The sequence below is a fragment of the Danio aesculapii genome, chromosome 6, assembly GCF_903798145.1.
Source record: "Danio aesculapii chromosome 6, fDanAes4.1, whole genome shotgun sequence".
Classification (NCBI taxonomy): Eukaryota; Metazoa; Chordata; class Actinopteri; order Cypriniformes; family Danionidae; genus Danio; species Danio aesculapii.
Window position 1 is genome coordinate 15,576,793 of NC_079440.1, and position 18,944 is coordinate 15,595,736.

The 18,944-nt window shown below is 37.4% G+C and overlaps 1 protein-coding gene across 7 annotated transcripts in view; it reads right to left on the bottom strand.

The window, feature by feature from the left end:
- The window catches only part of LOC130230559 (dedicator of cytokinesis protein 9-like), a 209,327-nt gene that overhangs the window by 132,817 nt on the left and 57,566 nt on the right, over window positions 1-18,944 (bottom strand). Inside the window, exon 1 of one of the 7 annotated variants that reach the window (XM_056459641.1) lies at window positions 6,831-7,093. The exons of the other annotated variants lie outside the window; for them this stretch is intronic. Within the exon in view, the coding sequence (XP_056315616.1) occupies window positions 6,831-6,944 (114 nt within the window). The 5' untranslated portion in view covers window positions 6,945-7,093. Of the gene's footprint in view, window positions 1-6,830; window positions 7,094-18,944 lie in introns of those variants that run through there. 7 annotated transcript variants of the gene reach the window in all.

Below are 18,944 nucleotides of genomic sequence, written 5' to 3' on the forward strand. Positions count from 1 at the left end.
AATTTATTTTTTATAGTGCAAAGTAGGGCAGCACGATTAATCGAAAAAAGATGACGATCTCGATTCGACCCTACACCCGATCTTAATTGAGCTTTTCTATGATTCAGCCAGTTATATTTTCAAGGTCAGCACAAGACTTCACAGCAACATGAACACATTCTAATGGCATTAAAAGTGTCACTTACTGTATTTATAAGGTATAATTCACCTTATGTATAATTCGTCTTCATGTAATGATGTATTCGCGGCCGCGAAATTACACTTGAGCTGACCACAAGCTGTTTGTTTACTACCGAGAACGCGCACATGCACACCAATGACGCATACTTTAGTGAACAGGACCAGCATAGACTGTGAATAACAGGTAATAAAGTTGTTAATAATGTTCAGTTTATTGGACGGCCGTGCGAGAGGTTTGATTTGCATGTATGTTTTTTTTCTCACAGTGACAGCAGCCATGAGCCGCACTCGGAAGTGAAAGTGAAACCTGTGCGCACATCATTTAAATGATCATATCGCATTTTACAGTAATGATTACGGCAAGCATTAGTTATGTTTTTTATTTCATAGCGAACACAGAGTGTTGTGCATGAAAATAAATGTTTACAGTGTCAGCATAGCTACTCTAACCTATATATAATGTTGAATATAATGCAAGAGGGAAACTGATAATGACAAATGTCTGATTTTACCAGTGAAAACAAATGGTCTAATAATGCGGTCAATGACAAGCATATGTCTTAACGTAATAATCATTCATTCATTTTCTTTTCGGCTAAGTCTCTTTATTAATCTAGGGGTCACCACAGCAGAATGAACCGCCAATTTATCCAGCATTTGTTTTATGCAGCGGATGCCCTTCCAGCCGCAACCCATCACTGGGAAACACATACACACTTATTCACACACACATACACTACGGACAATTTAGCCTACCCAATTCACCTGTACCACATGTCTTTGGACTGTGGGGGAAACCAGAGCACCCGGAGGAAACCCACGCAAACGCAGGGAGAACATGCAAACTCCACACAGAAACGCCAACTGACCCAGCCAAGGCTTGAACCAGCGACCTTCTTGCTGTGAGGCGACAGCACTACCTACTGCGCCACTGCATATTGAAAGTCATATTGAAAGTCTGTTCAAGTCCACCATAATGACTGTGTGTGTGTGTGTGTGTGTGTGTGTGTGTGTGTGTGTGTGTGTGTGTGTGTGTGTGTGTGTGTGTGTGTGTGCGTGTGTGTGTGCGTGCATTAGTCTGTGGAGGCTCTCTTGGCTGTAATCCATTTCTCATGTGTAGACGGGGACTCCCTGCTGAGGAACACACTAGAGAAGCCTGCTAAATATCACATCACATCACATACTGTATATGTTTAGCAGCTTTATTCAACTGCTCAGCGTATTCATTAACTGTAGTCAAGTGAACATTTACTATTCTTTAGACTTCATTAAGAAGCAGTCAGTCAAAGGGAATAGTTTGAAGAGAAACTTTGGCAACACTATAGTTCAGGTCACAATTCATGCTGTTAACTACTTTTACTTATTTTACATCCCTAATCCTACCCTAAACCAAAACCCAACTTCTACACTTAACTTCTTAGTAACTTCTTACTATTCATAACCAGGTAATTAGTAGTTTATTACGCTAGTAGTGTTAGTTATTGGTAGGCCCACACAGAATCGCGCGTGCAGAATTCCGCCGATTTTTAGCCCATCATTGATTCTGTTTATTTACTTGTGTAAATGTGTGTAAATCTATATTTATTCAGTTTTAAAATTATTTACAGTAATATTATTGACTAATATGAAAATATTCATCTGATTTATTTATAATACAGTTTGTGAAATACTATTTTCTGTCTTTAAGTAGATATATTATATGAGAGACTTGCTTGGTTTACCAAATAAAGTGGATCTAATTAGATTTGCATTGTAAATATTAAATAAAAGTTCAAAAGGTATTACTTTTTGTTTCATTTATTAAGGTTTTAGTTATGATACTCCCAAAATCATTCTGCATAATCTGCAGATTTTTAACACAATTCTGCGCAGAAATAGCAAAAAATGTCAGCAGATTCCATCTGGCCTTAGTTATTGGTTTATTAATACGGTGAATTGTGACAAACTAAAGTAAAAAAAGTTTTAAAAAATAGTCAATAATCTGGTAACAAAAGCTGCCAACGTGCCAATCTAAATGCCAACAGCCAAGCTGAACCGCGATTCCCACAGGTCACTCAACACAGCCAACACAAACACCTACTAATGAATACAATATGAGATTAATTAGCAACTCACCAAGTTCTGGCACAGTCATTTAAACACACACGCACACACACCCACACCCACACGCGCACACACACACGCACACACACACGCACACACACACACACACACACACACACACACACACACACACAGAACTTGGAAGACATTGATGCTTATTTTTCGAGAACATCATAACAAACTTGTCTCACACACACAAACAGGTTTTTGTGAATTGTGGGGACATATCTTAGGCGTTGTTTTATATTATACACGCTATAATTCATCTCTATAATTCATTTGTCCTTATATACATTTGAGTCCTGATGTGTTGGAAGACGATGATGCTAGTTTGGGAGAACATCCTTACAAACCTCTGGTACATTCATTTGCACACACACACAAAAGCACTTGCACACACACACAGTTTGCTTATTATGACTTGTGAGGACATGCAATAGTCTTCCACTGTTTATATATTTTCTATTGCCTTTGTTTTCCAGTATTTATAACCCATTTTGAAAAATATAAACATCAGCGCTGTCCTCATGATTCAATACCTATGTCATTATACACATTTGTGTCCCGATATGTTACAAAAACTCTCTCACTCACACATACACACACCCACACACACACACCACTTGGAAGATGTTGATTCTCATTTTGGAGAACATCCTAACAAACTTCTGGCACACTCATTTCTACATACAGACACACAAACAAAAGCACATGCGCAGACGCAAAGTTTGTTTTTGTGAATTGTAGGGACACTCCATAGGTGTCCATTGTTTTATACTGGACAAACTGTATTTTCAGGAAACTGTAGAGTTTTATTTTCTAAAAAACTGATTCTGTATTATTTATAATCCCTCAGAAAAATGGAGACATCAGCAATGTCCTTATAATTCATGTTCTTGTAATACCCATGTCATTATACACATTTGAGTTCTGATATGTCACAAAAACATACACACACACACACACACACACACACACACACAGCACTTGGAAGGTGTTGAAGCTTATTTTTGGAGAACATCCTAACAAACCCCTGGAACACTCATTTGCACATGCACACACAAAGTTTGTCTTTGTGAATTGTGGGGACATACCATAGGCGATTATTGTTGCTATATTATACAAACTGTAACTAATTTCCTTGTAATACTCATGTCATACACATTTGAGTGATATGCCACACACACACACACACACACGCACACACACGCACGCACACACACACACACACACACACACACACACACACACACACACACACACACACACACACACACACACACACACACACACACACACACAGATGTACAGCACTTGAAATACGTTGTTGCTTATTTTGGAGAACATCCTAACAAACTTCTGGCACACTCATTTGCACACACACATGTGTTTATGTGTGCAGGACTGCAGAAATGTGTTGTGTCAAATGTCAAGCTGGAGGAAGAGGAGGGGAAAGGGAATGTCATTAAAGTGTCTCTCTCCCTTCGGGAGGTGGGAGGATCTTAAGGTAAAAGCAGACGCCGCTCGCTGTTTAACTGCGCTGTAAATCCTCACACTCCCGCTCTGATTCGCTACAGAGTCACGGACACACAGCGCTGTACAGACACAGACAGCCACACACAACTTCATCCTGGAGTTCAATAAATCAGGAAAGTTTTTGAAGAGAGCTGATCTGAGCTCCACTATGGGCCAATTAAAGGGGGTGTCCGACAACACAGGTGCAACAGCTCCAAACACGCATATCACCTCGTTACACACACTCTTTATGCATCTGTGTGTGTGTTTTCACTTATAGGATGAATCTAAAAACTTATTTTTTCTACATTATGAAAATATGTTGTTATAATGTTCTGACTTACTTCATTTAAATAACAGCTCAGCACATTTCTAACCCAAATTCCTTACACCACACTGCAAAAAATCTATTAATGTACAGCTCGAAATTAATCTGTCCAGAATAGTTTTAGTATATAGCAGTGTTTCCCAACCCTGTTCCTGGAGGCACACCAACAGTACATATTTTGTATGTCTCCCTTATCTGACCCATTCGTGCCAGGTTTTGGGGTCTTTTCTAATGTTCTGCTGAGTTGATTCAGGTGTGTTTGATTAGGGAGAGGTTGAAAATGTGTGCTGTTGGTGTGCCTTCAGGAAGAGGGTTGGGAAACAGTGGTATATAGTATGGTGGCCGAGAGAACTTGACATGCTGCAACTTAAACTTTATTAAGTAAATTAAGTTAAGTAAATTAAGTAAACACATGCAATTACAAAACATGCCAGCAAATTAAGAAAAGATCTTCATCTGTTTGACAGCACAGGTGCAGCAAATCCTCACAGCGCAAACACATGTTTAAAAACGCTCTGCAGTTTTATACACAATGCAAACAAATTAATAAAACACGCTGTATTTTCACCCATTGCAAGCAATTTACAAGACGCGCTGCATTTTCCCACAACACTTGCAAAAACAACCGAACACAATGGAAATGTTTCAAGTGGACTTAAAAACGTGACGGACGCCGTTGTGCCGTGACTATTTTTGAAAAAAGACTATTTTTAAAAAATAGCTCAGTGAAGTTGTAGGCATGTCAACCCTCTCGTTTTCACGGGATAGTCCCGTATTTTAGTTATATCCCGCTATCATCGTGTAAAGGTATTTTCCCGCATTTCTCCCATATTTTCAGTCTTTCTCTGAAGGATGGCCAACATTAAAGAGCTGATCCCTGCTATACGCAACCCATACCGCCGAACCACCAGGGGACCAGGTTTAAACAGACATATACAGTACACATAATTAATAATAATAATAACATCTAAATATGTCAATCTTGGTGTACTTTATTCAACTAGTCGTCACTGAGATGTTTTGCCAAAAAATATATAAAAATGTATGCAAAAATACAAGGAAAAACTGTAAAATAAATAAAAGCAAAAGTAATAAAAATGCAAAAAAACATACAGAAAATATATAAAAGAGATATATATAGAGAGATAAAAATAAAACTAATTTAAACAATTATTAAAACTAAAGCATAAAATAAGCTAAGGCATAAGATAAGCCTGCTGCATTCAATCTTGAATTGAATCTTAACTTTATTTTGTTAATATACAATTTATTTTTTCTTTGTAAATTACAATAATAAAACATATTACGGAACATTTAACTGTTTATTTACAATGAAACAGCTCCAGAAGAACATATCTAGTAATTTGGGAATCTTTTTTAGTGTGTGTGTGTGTCAGTGGGTTGGTGAATGGGTAGGGGGGGGCATCGCTTATTATGGTAGGCATATCCCTTATTTTCACATCCCATCCCCATGTTGACAGGGATGGTTGTAGATGATCTTTGAAAGGTGAGTTTCTTGTTTGTTTATTTTAACATCCCGATTCCCTTGTCTTTGGTATTTTAGTAGCCTAAACAGCCAAATCCTAAACAGCGAGGTCTGTCATGTTTAACGGTCCCCCCAAAACATTTCCGTTGTGTTCCGAGCTATTTGAAAGTGTTGTGAGAAAATGTAGCGTGTTTTTGTAAATTGTTTTCATTATGAGAAAAAGCTGGATTTGCAGCATGTGTGTTGTCAAACGGATAAAGGTATTTTCTTAATTTGCTGGTGTTTTTTGTAATTGCATGTGTTTTCTTAAATTGCAGCACGTTAAGCTCTCTTGGCCACTTTTACAATAATATTAGATTACAGTATTTGGAAGGGAAATGTGCTTAATCAGAATAATTGTACAATGCAGGGTTGTTATATTTAACTAACTAAAATAAAAAAGTTATATATATGTATAAGTACATATAGTCAAATAGATATATACAAAATATAGGTATATAGTAAAACTTTATATACTTTTACATAAACTTTTATATATTACATATAATACATATACATATTTTTAATCATACATATATGCTTGAATATACACTATGTACTTTATTCAACAAGTCGTTACTGAGATGTTTCGGCAAAAATATATAAAAATGTATGCAAAAAGAAAAATAAAAACTATAAAAGAAATAAAAGCAAAAGTAATAAAAATGCAAACATTATATAAAATATATAAAAGACATATATAGAGAGAGAAAAATAAAACTAATTTAAACAATTAATAAAAATAAAATATTCACTAAGGCAGTAAAAATAAGCCTGCTGCATTTATTCTCAACTCAAATCTAAACTTTATTCTGTTAATATATCATTTCTTTTTTTCTTTGTGTAGTTTTAGTCTTACATTTCAAATATAAATTCAATCGACTATTTTCTGTAACTGACATAAAGAAGAAGTTATTACTAATCCTGGAAAAAAATTACAGCAATGACGACAGAAACATCTTTGTAACTTATTTACCTGTAAAAGTTTACAAAAGTACCTTAAGGCTACATATTGAGTCTCCAATCTACTAAACTGCACTTTTTGAGACAAAAGTAAAGGCACTGCCTACAAGTACAAAATCTTATTTTTCTGACAGTCTAACTTTTAAGTCTAGCCTCAACACCCTCAGCCACACTAAACATGTTTTTTTACTGTAAATGTCCACATAAGAGACTCACCCCAACAGGCGCTGCTGTGTCCCCATCCACCTCCATCTCCCCCAGAGTCCTGCCCTGCTGAGGTGTTTCACACACTGCATCCTTACGGGCGGCTCGTCCAGCCTTGCCCTGCATGATCCACCACACACAACCACCAGAAAACCAAACTCAAATCGGCGTCAGGCGCAGAAATAAAACCCAGGCTAAGACTGAACAAACGGCACTGCACACTTCTCCTGCTCTCCTTCTGTTCTTCCACTCCTCTCTCTCTGTGAAGCTGAACTTTACCATGTGGAGTTTTCAAGAGTGTTCTCCTCTATCCCTTCAGTCCCTCCCTCGCTCTTTTTTTCTCTGCATGGGAGAAGCAGAGACCACTCCTTCACACAGCTGTTTTGGTATGGGGGAGTGCATGTGTGTGTGTGTGTGTGTGTCCACTATTGTGTTATGTCACGCTCATCTGTCCTCCCTCTGCGCTGAAACAGAGATCTTAACTGTCTGTTTCACCTGCCAAAGAGCAACACCCAAAGCCCACGAGTGAACACAACAGATAAAGAGACTGAATGTCCTTCTTCTTTTACTAAAAGAATGACAATGTTAATTAGGTTTACTGCGCACATTAGAAGTAGGAAGATGAACACAATGTAGTCAAATGAAACCATTGGAAATAAACTGGTGAGTGAAAAGACTAAACTCAGCAAGCATTTTTTGTTTCTCAAAGATGTCTAATAGATGTCTAATAGACGTCTAAACATAGTCGTCCTGGCTAAAACAAGGAAAATTTGTCTAGGAAAAAGCCAAAAACTAGACTAGTCATCAAATAAACAGAAATTAATGACTACACATATAAAGTCTGTCTAATCAGTCTATTTGATGACTAGTCTAGTTTTGGGCTATTCTTAGATGTCTATTAGATTTTCACTGACAGCCCAAGTTTAGCCTTGTTTTAGCCAAGCTGTTTACGTTTAGATGTCTATTAGATGCTTATTAAACACAAGATTGTTTGCTGGGAAAGATTTTCTGCAGATGATTTCAAGGCCACATGAAACCATCTGGCTTGATAAGTACTTTCCTTGCCGGTGTTGATGTGTTTCCTACTGAAACAAAAAGTTCTGGCAGAGCGTGTACAATGGCTCATCCTCTTCACACAGACACAAAAAGTCCCTGATGTCACAGAAAAATCATAACTATAAAAATTAAATCAATATAGTAGAATTTCAACTTAAGGTTGACCATAATTTGTATATATATGGTCACCAGACAAGAGTAAGACATTGCTTTTTAATTGTAAAGGATGTATTTTAATGTTTGTAAACTCAGTTTTTTATTAAGCAAAGACAAGAAACAGGATGTGTTTTCTGCCACTTTAGTTTCTGTGAACCTCCTTCTGAAACGTGCAACAAAAAAAAAAAAAAACTGATGAGAAATGTATTTATATACTTTTTTAATAACCACAACTACGTTCCCTAAGCATCCAGAGTTGTAACCAATATATATTTGTTTTACAGTGGTATTTTTACCAACCCCAGCTTATTCTGAAAATGTACCACTATATACATTTCTGGAGAGCACCAAATACATCCCAGGAGCTACGATTTTTGCAAGTTTTTGTTTTCGCGAATTCACCAGAGGCCGCTGTATACACTTTTTGAGATCTCAAATTTCTCTCGCAACATACATACCTGTCAAACCTCCTGTTTTTCCCGGGATTCTCCCGTATTTTACAGTTCTATCCCGCTATCATCCCGTAAAGGTATTTTCCCGTATTTCTCCCGTTTTTTTTTTGTCTTTCTCTGAAGGGTGGCAATAAACATTAAAGAGCCAATCCTCCCTATAAGCAACCCATACCGCCGAACCACTAGGGGACACCTCTTGCTTTAAAATGTGAGTCTGTTCTGTGCTTTAGTTTTATTTAGACATGAAAACACTTTGAAATAAATATAAAAACGGCGGGATTCCCTTCCTTTTCATTACAGGTGTCACTGCCCCTCCTATGCAATTCTCAAAACAGTCATAGCGGTGCGTGACTGTCAGCTGACGCGCTCCATAGTGATAAGTAGATGCTGCTTCCCAAACGGATTCTGAATACGTAATTTAAAGCGGAGCAAAATCTGGGATTTGGGTGCGTGTTTGAACAGACATATACAAATAATTATTAATAATAACAACATCTAAAAAAAAGGGGGGGGGGTCCCTTATTATAGTGGGCATATCATTTATTTTCACATCCCAATGTTGACAGGTATGCATTCGCGCCTGCTGCTCTTGCATAAATCCACCAGAGGCCGCTGTCAACTAACTGACAAACTGACTGACTGAATGACTGACTGACCGAGCGATTGACCCACCCTCCTCTTTCCCTAAATCCAACCGATATCGTTTTCAAAAGCATCGATTGACCCACTCACCCACTTCCCTAAACCCGACAGTTTTCAAGCAATCCAGAAAAAGAAAAGCTCTCGACTGATTTTTACCACATTTTTAGATTTGGCCACATTCTCACCCTGTTATTTACTTGTTTATTTTTGGGGGGCATTTGTTTTAGTTTTACCTTCTTTCTGGAACCGTTTTTTGCCAGACTTGAACCTCATCATCATGGTCAACTCCTCTCTGCATCTCAAGTTCAACTACATAAATGGGGAGCAACTGGACAAACTAGTAATAGTGGGAAAGTCGTCCATACAAAGGTAAGCGGTCAGCTGGTAAGCATGAAAAGAATCGGCGTCATACCGCCACATAGTGTTCGCTTTATAGACGAAATGCAGCCATACAGGTACGTACTTCTGCCTACATAATTCGCAATCTCCAGAATGTATATAGGGCTACATTTTTAGAATGAGCTTGTGTTGTTTTAAACAGTTAACACTATAATAATTGTTGATCCTTGAAGAGAAAGTCTGTCTAAATGTCTGCTAAAAAATTCACAAAAGTTAACAGAAAGCAACATAACAAGTTTTTTTTATCTTGATCTGTATGAAAACACAAAAATACCACTCTGCATCCATCTGTCTCTTTAACTCTGTATAGAGAAAAAAGTCTCATATTATAAACAACTCATTTCCTTCAAAGTACATTCACACAGCGGGATAAGACACACAATTACAGATCTGCTTATCTGCAGCGGTCCAGAACTCTGACGTCCTCAGTAAAGGTCAGACGACAGAACGACATGCCGCACAATCCACATTCATCCATATTCAGAAACTGAATAGAGAATAGAGAATTGCACACACACACTTCCTGCAGTCACCTTTTAGGGGTCAAAGTTCATCTTTAGGAAGGGCAAGAGAGCCGGCAATAGTCTGCACAAAAAGAGCTATTTATAATTAATATTTCAATCACTTTATTATTATTGTGACATGTTTATTCAAATTTATCATGATGAACGAACAATGTGTTTTCAGTCAATTAAAAGCAAAGTTTAAAGACATCGTGACATGGGTTATAGTCCAAAAATGCACTACTAAATGGGATCTAAACAATATTTACAAATAAATGAACTAATAATTTAGCAGATAAATAAATTAATACTAATTTGAAAAGGAAAGGAATAAAATAAAAATTAAAAAAATAAATGGAGGGTATCAATGAAATTACTGTTGCATCTCAATTCACATAATATTTTCGAAATGGCAACCCAGGCTCATTATGAATACGTACCCCTATATACATTTCTGAATAGTGTGAGAAACATTCCAGGAGCTTTGTTTTTTTTGCAGTTTTTTATGAATTCACCAGAGGCCGCTGTCTACACTTCTTCAGATCTCAAATTTCACTCAAATGCCATTCATGCCTGCTCTTCTTGCGTAAATTCACCAGAGGCCGCTGTCGACTAACTTCAAATGTGTCTTCAAAAGCAATCCAAAAAAAGAAAAACCCTCGCGACCACCTGATTTTTACCACATTCTCACTCTGTTATTTACTTGTTTATTAATTACATTTTTTGCCTTTTGTTTTAGTTTTACCTTCTTTCTTTATTTAACTCGAACCCTGTTGTTGCTGTCAACTCCGCTCCACGTCACAAGTCCGCTGACGTACGTGGCGAGCCACTGGGTAGGAAACTGGTAAGAATGGAAAAGCCATTCACACGGAGGTAAGTGGTCAGCTGGTAGCACGAAAAGAAACAGAAGCCGCTGGCGGCATCGTACCGCCCCATAGCTTTCGCTTTAAAGAAGAACTGCAGCCGTACATAGCTCTGGCTACAAAATTCGTGCTCTACAGAAATGTATACGGGGTACGTAATCACAATGAGCTTGTATTGCGAAATAGTATTAGAAAATAGAATTCATATGTCCCAATCCATAGTGTGTTGAAAAGTGTATGCCAAAGGTTCCCAGATAGTGTACTATTTCTGGTAGAAAGTGTAGAACCGTCCGTACTCTAACCACTAATATTGCCCACAATACATTGCGCATAGGATGTGAATTCGATTAGATCTGCCATACTATTGTACTATTATGCCATACTATGTATGCTGTGCATAGTTTACACATTTTCTATATACATGAAATACCCAGATGACCAACTGTATTTGCCAGAATCTGCTAAATATAACTTTAGATTAGTAAAATTAGTAAACAAGCTGTATTTGAAATACATACTACCATGCGACTTGTACTATTGACCTTATTCTTTTCTATAGTCATGAACACACTTGTTTATACAGCAAGTAGTTTGACCGTTTTCCGCCACATATTATTCCTAGTCATTTCTCCCATAGAAAACTGAATCGTAAGTTCTAAAACATTCAAAAAAACGAGCACACTTCCACATCGCAGTATAAGGTAAATATTAGAAGTAAATAATAGGTATACAATTCCTGAAGTACTGTTGCTGAAATCTGATGTATGCATCCGAGGACTCTGCATATCCAACGATCTCTTTGCTTGTAACACTTGACTATTCTTTTGGATTGCCCTTAAAGTTACTGTGTGCTTCTACTTGAACTGTCTGTTTGCGTTTAACTGAATAAAGACGTTGCATTTTGCATCCTCAACTCTGTTGCCAGACTTGTTAGCTATACAAAAATTTGTATAGCTCTTTAGGGTAGTTCATTTACTTGAGCCTTAGATAGGGGTTCTATCTTAAATTGAAAGAAGGATGGATGCTGATTGTGATCAAGGTAAAAGTGATACTCATTTGTGTAGCCTAATTTGTAGCCTATATATGTGCACTCTCAGCACACAGATCACTATAACATATTTCTGCTTAAACAGTTTAGTTGTTTAAATTAATATACAGTGTTTTATAATGAAAAGAATATTTTGGAAAAGTCTGTAGGGATTTTTCAGCATTTGTTTGTCAAAAAAAAAAAAAAAAAGAAAAACAATGAATGTTTAAATTATGTTACATTTATTTCGTTTAAAATAATTTATGGAACTGAAAAGTTATCCCATTTGAATACAATGGTTTTTGTAAAAAATGGGTAGCAATCCAGAGGCTTGTTTCAGATTCGAAATAGACAATCAACTTTTCTAAAACGCACTTAAAATCTCACTAACATAACAGTACCTTCGGTAATAGAAGCAATTGTTTTGTTTGTTTTAGAGCAATTCCATGCAAATGTCAACCTTCCCATGAAAAAAAAAATCTAGTTTTTAGCAAAATAGTGAAACCATTTCTATGCTGTTTGCTAGGGCTTGTAATTGAAAGTTCTGTAAAAATACTCAAAAATATATCTGTCAATGTTTTCAAACAATTATGTTTGATTTACCAAAAAAGTCACACAAGTCCCAATTTCACATCTGTCACATTCATAACTGAGAGATGTCACATCCATAATAAAGCTTTTTCCTCATTAAGGCAAAAATGTCAAATAAAAAAATCAGTCTCTATTGTTCTACAGAGAGCCAACTCTTATCCTTTTGATTAACATTGTTTCTTTTGGGTTGTGCAGTTTAATTCACAGCATTTCTACAAAGTGTGTTGTATGCAACATAGCTTATTCTGAAAATGTAGCCCTATATACGTTTCTGGAGATCGTGAATTATGTAGCCAGAAGTACGTATGGCTGCATTTAGTCTTTAAAATGAATGCTACAGGGCAGTATGACGCCATTCCTTTTTTTCGCTCACCAGCTAACCGTTTACCTCCATATGGACAAATTTTTCACTGCTACCAGTTTGTCCTGTAGCATGACATGTTCGTCGGCGGACTTGAGATGCAGAGCAGAGTTGACCGTGACAACGGGGTTTGAGTCCAGCGAAGAACAGTTCCAGAAAACAGGTAAAACAAAAATGCAAAAACTAAAATAAACAAGTAAATAACAGGATGAGAATGTGGTAAAATTTGAAAATGTAAAAATCAGGCAAGAGCTTTTCTTTTTCTGAATAGCTTTTTAAAACAATTGGTGCTTTTTAAATCATTATTGGTTGGGTTTAGGGAAGGAGGAGAGTGGGTCAGTCGATAGGTCAGTCAGTAAATCAGTCAGTCGACAGCAGCCTCTGGTGGATTTACGTGAGAACCGCAGGCACGAATTGCATTCATAAGAAAAATTTGAGATCTGAAAAAGCAGATACAGCGGCCTCTGGCGGATTCGTGAAAACAACAACTGCAAAAAAAGTCGCTCCTGGGAAGTATTTTTCTCTATCCAGAAATATATATAGGGGTGCGTAATCAGAATGAGCCTGGGTTGGTTGTATACTGTAAACTTACTAACTTTTTTGGTCACATCCATGACGAATGTTAATTTTCCTCATTTAAGATATAAAAAATGTTAACAGATTGACATTTTTCTGACCCCATAACTCTGTGATTAGTCGTTTTGGAAAATATAAACAGATGTTTCAATATAATCACACATAGGCTCATTCTGAATACATAGCCCTAAATACATTTCTGGAAATCGCAAATTATGTAGCCGAGATACGTATGGCTGCATTTCGTCTTTAAAATGAATGATTCAGGGCGTTATGACGGCGTTACTTTTCACGCTAGCAGCTGACCGCTTACCTCCCTATAGACGGGTTTCCCATTGTTACCAGTCTGTCCAGTGGTTTTTGGAGTATGTCAGTGGACTTGAGACGCAGAAAAGAGTTGACCACGATGAAGGGATTCAAGTCAGGCGAAGAATAGTTCCAAAAAGCAGGTAAGACCAAAAATAAAATAAACAAGTAAATAATGGTGAATTTGTGGTAAGATCTGAAAACATGGTAAAAATCAAGGGGCTTTTCTTTTTCTGGACTGCATTTAAAACACTGTCAGTTTGGTTTAGAGAAGTGGGTGAGTGCTGGTCAATCTGTGCTTTTTAAAAAACTAGCAGGTGGGTTTAGGCAAGGGCTAAGGATCGGTCGGTCATTCAGTCAGTCAGTCAACAGCGCCCTCTGGTGGATTTATACTAGAACAGCAGACGCGAATTGCACTCGCGGGAAAAATGTAAGATCTCAAAAAGCGTACACAGCAGCCTCTGGTGGATTCGCGAAAACAAAAACTGCAAAAAAACGTCGCTCCTGGGACAAGAAATGTATACAGGGCTACATTTTCAGAATGAGCCTGGGTTGATGTTAACATATATGCATTCTCTGTGAATTTATGTTTTAAGTTTTTACTGCAAATGTCACATCCATAACGCTGGAATGGCTTTTTAACAAGCCTTACTAATTAATAATGTGACACTACATCATTGCACTTCAAAGCATTCAAACAATAATATTTTGTCTTTGAACAACTCAGCTAAAACACATGAAACACATCAATAACTCACACACACACTCTCTCTCTCTCTCTCTCTCTCTCTCTGTTCTCCACACCCTACAGCATTAGCTTGGGTGAGTTGCATAATCCCACTTTGACGCAATAATTGGGAGAGATTCCCAAAGGGGGTCAGGGCAGGGATCCAGGGTGGAGACCACTGACGAAAAAAAGAAGCCCTCAACCTCACTGTATACACCCATCCACAGCGGGAGGCTCACGGCTGGGCCTGAACTTCAGCCAGCTGGTGCTGAGTAACAGCTGAGAGCGCCATGAGAGCAGTTTATGAGGTTTGACGCACATTTCACTGAAAGCCTGAGCTGTGGAGAGCAGCACATAATTTGGAGATGAGCTGAGCATGTCCCATTCAAAGCATGCGTGATATCTGACCCCACTATTGCAGATCATGGACATTCAAGTAGAACTAAGAAAATATTAACCTGGTATCAAGAATCAGTAACCTGCAGCTCTTTTAGTGAGCAGATGGGTCAATATTCAATAATCAATGTGTGCAAATGTGGTCTCAATTTGAAAAATAAAACTGCCGTGTTGTCGGTGTACTGTATTTTCAGATTATGTGGCACTTGGAGTCAAACTCTTGCTATGGAGCACATGTTTCAGACAAGTGTTTGAGCCCACATCTCCTCCTCATCTGTGCTGCAGAGTCACTGTCACTTAAAGTCAATATTGAAGACTGCAAGAAATACATCACTGGAAACTGCTGCATCCCTCCATGCTTTATTTAGGATTGACTCCAGTACTTTTTTTAAAATACTGCTCAAAAAGAAAGGGAACGCTTGGGGCCCTATCATACACCCAGCGCAATAAGGCGCAATATGTGTTTGTTGTGATGTGTTGCTATTTTCAGACCAACGCAACCTTAATTTTCCCATTTTTCGCCAGATTGTTTAAACAGCAAATCCATTTATGCTACTTTGTAAACTCATGGTTTGCAGGTCTAGAAAAAAGGTGTGTTAAGGTGCATTGTTGTCACATTGCTATTTTGAGGAACTAAGACTGTGCAATAGACCAGCTGAGAGCAGGTCTAAAGTCCAGCACAGAGCGTGTTAGTTATTGCCCCAGTGATGGTTGGGTTTACAGGTGGATTTTGGTGCCACACTACTTCCTTTTAAAAATTGTAAATTTTTGTAGGATTGAACTGGTACGTAATTAGCCACAAATTGACAAAACGTAGAAAAGACCAGGCCGGTATAAACACCACAATTAAAAACGTTTGCGATCACTACAATTTTTTTGTAACAAATCAATACTTTTAAAGAAACTAATACTTTGACTCACTATTTTTTAGAACATTAATCAAATAAAATGTTTTTACACAAAAAATAAACAATAGTAATAATAGCATTAAATAATAAGAAGAAATATTTCAAATCAGGATATTAGAGTGACCTCTGAAGGGCATGTGACACTAAAAACTAAAATTATGTATTACTAGTCCAAAAAACATAAATTAACATTTTAAAATATATTAAACGAAATCTAAAGTTCTAACAATATTTCACAACTGTATTTTTGTAACTGTAAGAATCAATACCATAAAAACGTCTGTGTAAAGCATTATGAAATCTTTCTTAGCCCAAATTTTAAAGTTTGTGTCTATACTGTATTTATTGCCGTAAATAACATTTAGTGTTAAATTAAAATCTGGATTATGGACATTTAGTTTTTTTATTTCGTTTTTAATCAATGTGAGTTTTTTAATTTAAGCAGCATAAATTCAGCCAAAATATGTACTTTAATTTGAATGAAAAAATTTCACCCTCATTTCATAAGTTCATTTACTTAAGAGTACAAACAAATGATTAAACTCAGAAATGTAGGACTAAAATGTCTCTACTGCTACAAATGAATACACGTAAATGTCAAAAGATGCTACTATTATGGCTTTTATAAACTATTATGGCATTATTTTTAAAAAGTGTCATTTTAAGTGGTAAAATTGTCAAAAAATATTGTTTTTTTATAGCATGGCTGTATAAGGCTTATCTTGATCTTAAAAGGCTCCTGAATAAACATTTTCTCCAGATACTTTAAATTTACTGCCTTACTCTTCAGGGGAAGTGGATGAAAATATGACTTTGTCAATGACAACTCACTCTGAGATGAATGGCAACAAATCTCCTAGGGCCTTTTTCATGTGTAAAGTTGCTTTGCAACAATAAAACAATGAAATGAGCTTGACTTGACATTGAGTCATGTTCCTCATGAGAGATGTAGATTCAATCCAGTTTTCCCCCAACAATATTCTCTCTACTATTTCACAGACTAAAATATTTCATGATGTGTTTGAATAATCTCACATGGGAGCATAACTGTGAGCACACAAGCCACAGAATCACCTTTATTCGGGACTTTATTATTTTGTAGATTGATCAAGTAAAAGCAAGGCTCAGACCCGGCATTAGTACAATTATTCATTCATTCATTTTCTTTTCGGATTAGTCCTTTTATTATTCTCGGGTCGCCACCGCGGAATGAACCACCAACTTATCCAGCAAATGTTTTACACAGCAGATGCTCTTCCAGCTGCAATCCATCTCTGGGAAACATCCATACACACTCATACACTACGGACAATTTAGCCTACCCAATTCACCTGTACCGCATGTCTTTGAAATGTGAGGGAAACCGGAGCACCTGGAGGAAACCCACGCGAACGCAGGGAGAACACGCAAACTCCACACAGAAACACCAACTGACCCAGCCAAGACTGGAACCAGCGACCTTCTTGCTGTGAGGCGACAGCACTACCTACTGCACCACTGCGTCGCCCTAGCACAATTATTGAATGAACAAATAAACTTTGTTAATAAAGCCAACATTATCCCAAGCCTGAGTGCTGTTCTTCTAGTGCTCACCTCAAAACCAATATTGTTTCAAACTCCAAAATAAGTAAAGATTAACTTTAACAAGTCTTTCACTTTACTTGAAGGTTTAGTTCACCCAAAAATGAAAATTCTAAACCATTGTCAAACATTTCATGTGACTTCAGTGGTTTACTCATCCAAAGCTCCAAAAACACTTTTATTGGGCCAAAAAAAAAAAAAAAAAAACTTTTTTCACCAATGTCTTCTCTTACTTTTCTGGTCAGGGTGCATGTCTACTATGGGTAGTAGAGTGTTGTCATTAAGGCCAAGGTATACTTCAAATTATTATTTATTTTTTTGTTTCAGGGCAAATAGAATTAACAAAAGGCTAAATGACAGTATAGTGTTGTGGGGTTGTAACTGTGTCACGTTGAATGAGTAGACTACAACAATGGTGGCTGTGAGAGATAAACAGTTTCATATAAGACAAACAGCCTTCTCCAGCGAGAAGCACCATAGCGGCATACCACATTGCTTTCTATTTGCCATGGACAGAGACTGAATGGAACATTATCAAACGTGGTTGTGGTTGTGCTTATTGTTGAGTGTGTGAATCTGAGCCTTTAAAACTCTACACTAACCATAGAACAGTTGTGGATTAGGGTTGGGTCTATAGACAATGCCATCGTCTATTGCTGATGGCCGATAGACATCATGATGCTGAGCCTGCATCGTGATCCTCCACCCCATCCCTGTCGCAGCAGCAACCCGCTCGTGAAAAATACACACTTAAACCCCGTTTACACTAACACGTCTTAGTTTTAAAGGGCACCTAGGTTACCCCTTTTTACAGATTTAATATAAGTCTTTTGTGTCTCCAGAATGTGTCTGTAAAGGTTCAGCTCAAAACACCCATCAGATTTTTTATTATACCTTTATAAGATTCTTTTTTTATACCTTTTTGCACCAGGTAGCGTTTTTTTGCACTGCACCTTTAAGGCTAGTCCTGCCTGCCCACCGTTTCTATGTGCCTATCTGCGTGCCTTAATCTCCTCCCTCGGCTGCTTCAGACACAGACAGACATGAAGGAAGCAGATCTCACATCGCGTTTGTGAGAAATACTACAGTAAGAACTTTACCAATCAGTATTTGATGCATTTGTTGTGGATTTGCAACAATGAGTCACACACAATGTCGTTACAAAGTTCACGCGCACACACACAGATACACACACACACATACACAGCGCAGACACGCACACACACAGACAGCGTGCTCGTTTAGCTTTGCACTCTTTTTGCACGCAAATGTGACAGGATACAGGTTAATATCCACTGCTGTATGGATATCTGTTATGTTAATGTACAAAATAAACCTGATTTAACGTCCACAAACCGGGATTGAAGCGTCTTCTTTTATAATTGTTCTGACACGCGGCTGTGCTGATAAAGTAAAGCTAAGCTAAATCGCTGTAATTCATTACACACGTGCTCTGTTTTAAAACATTTTAAACTTGTAAAACTCACTCTTCTTGATCACATTTGATGATGATTGATGATCCTAGCAAACTGAACAGACTTTTTTATTCCCGGTTGCTTTGCGCACGTCTGGACTTGTTGGT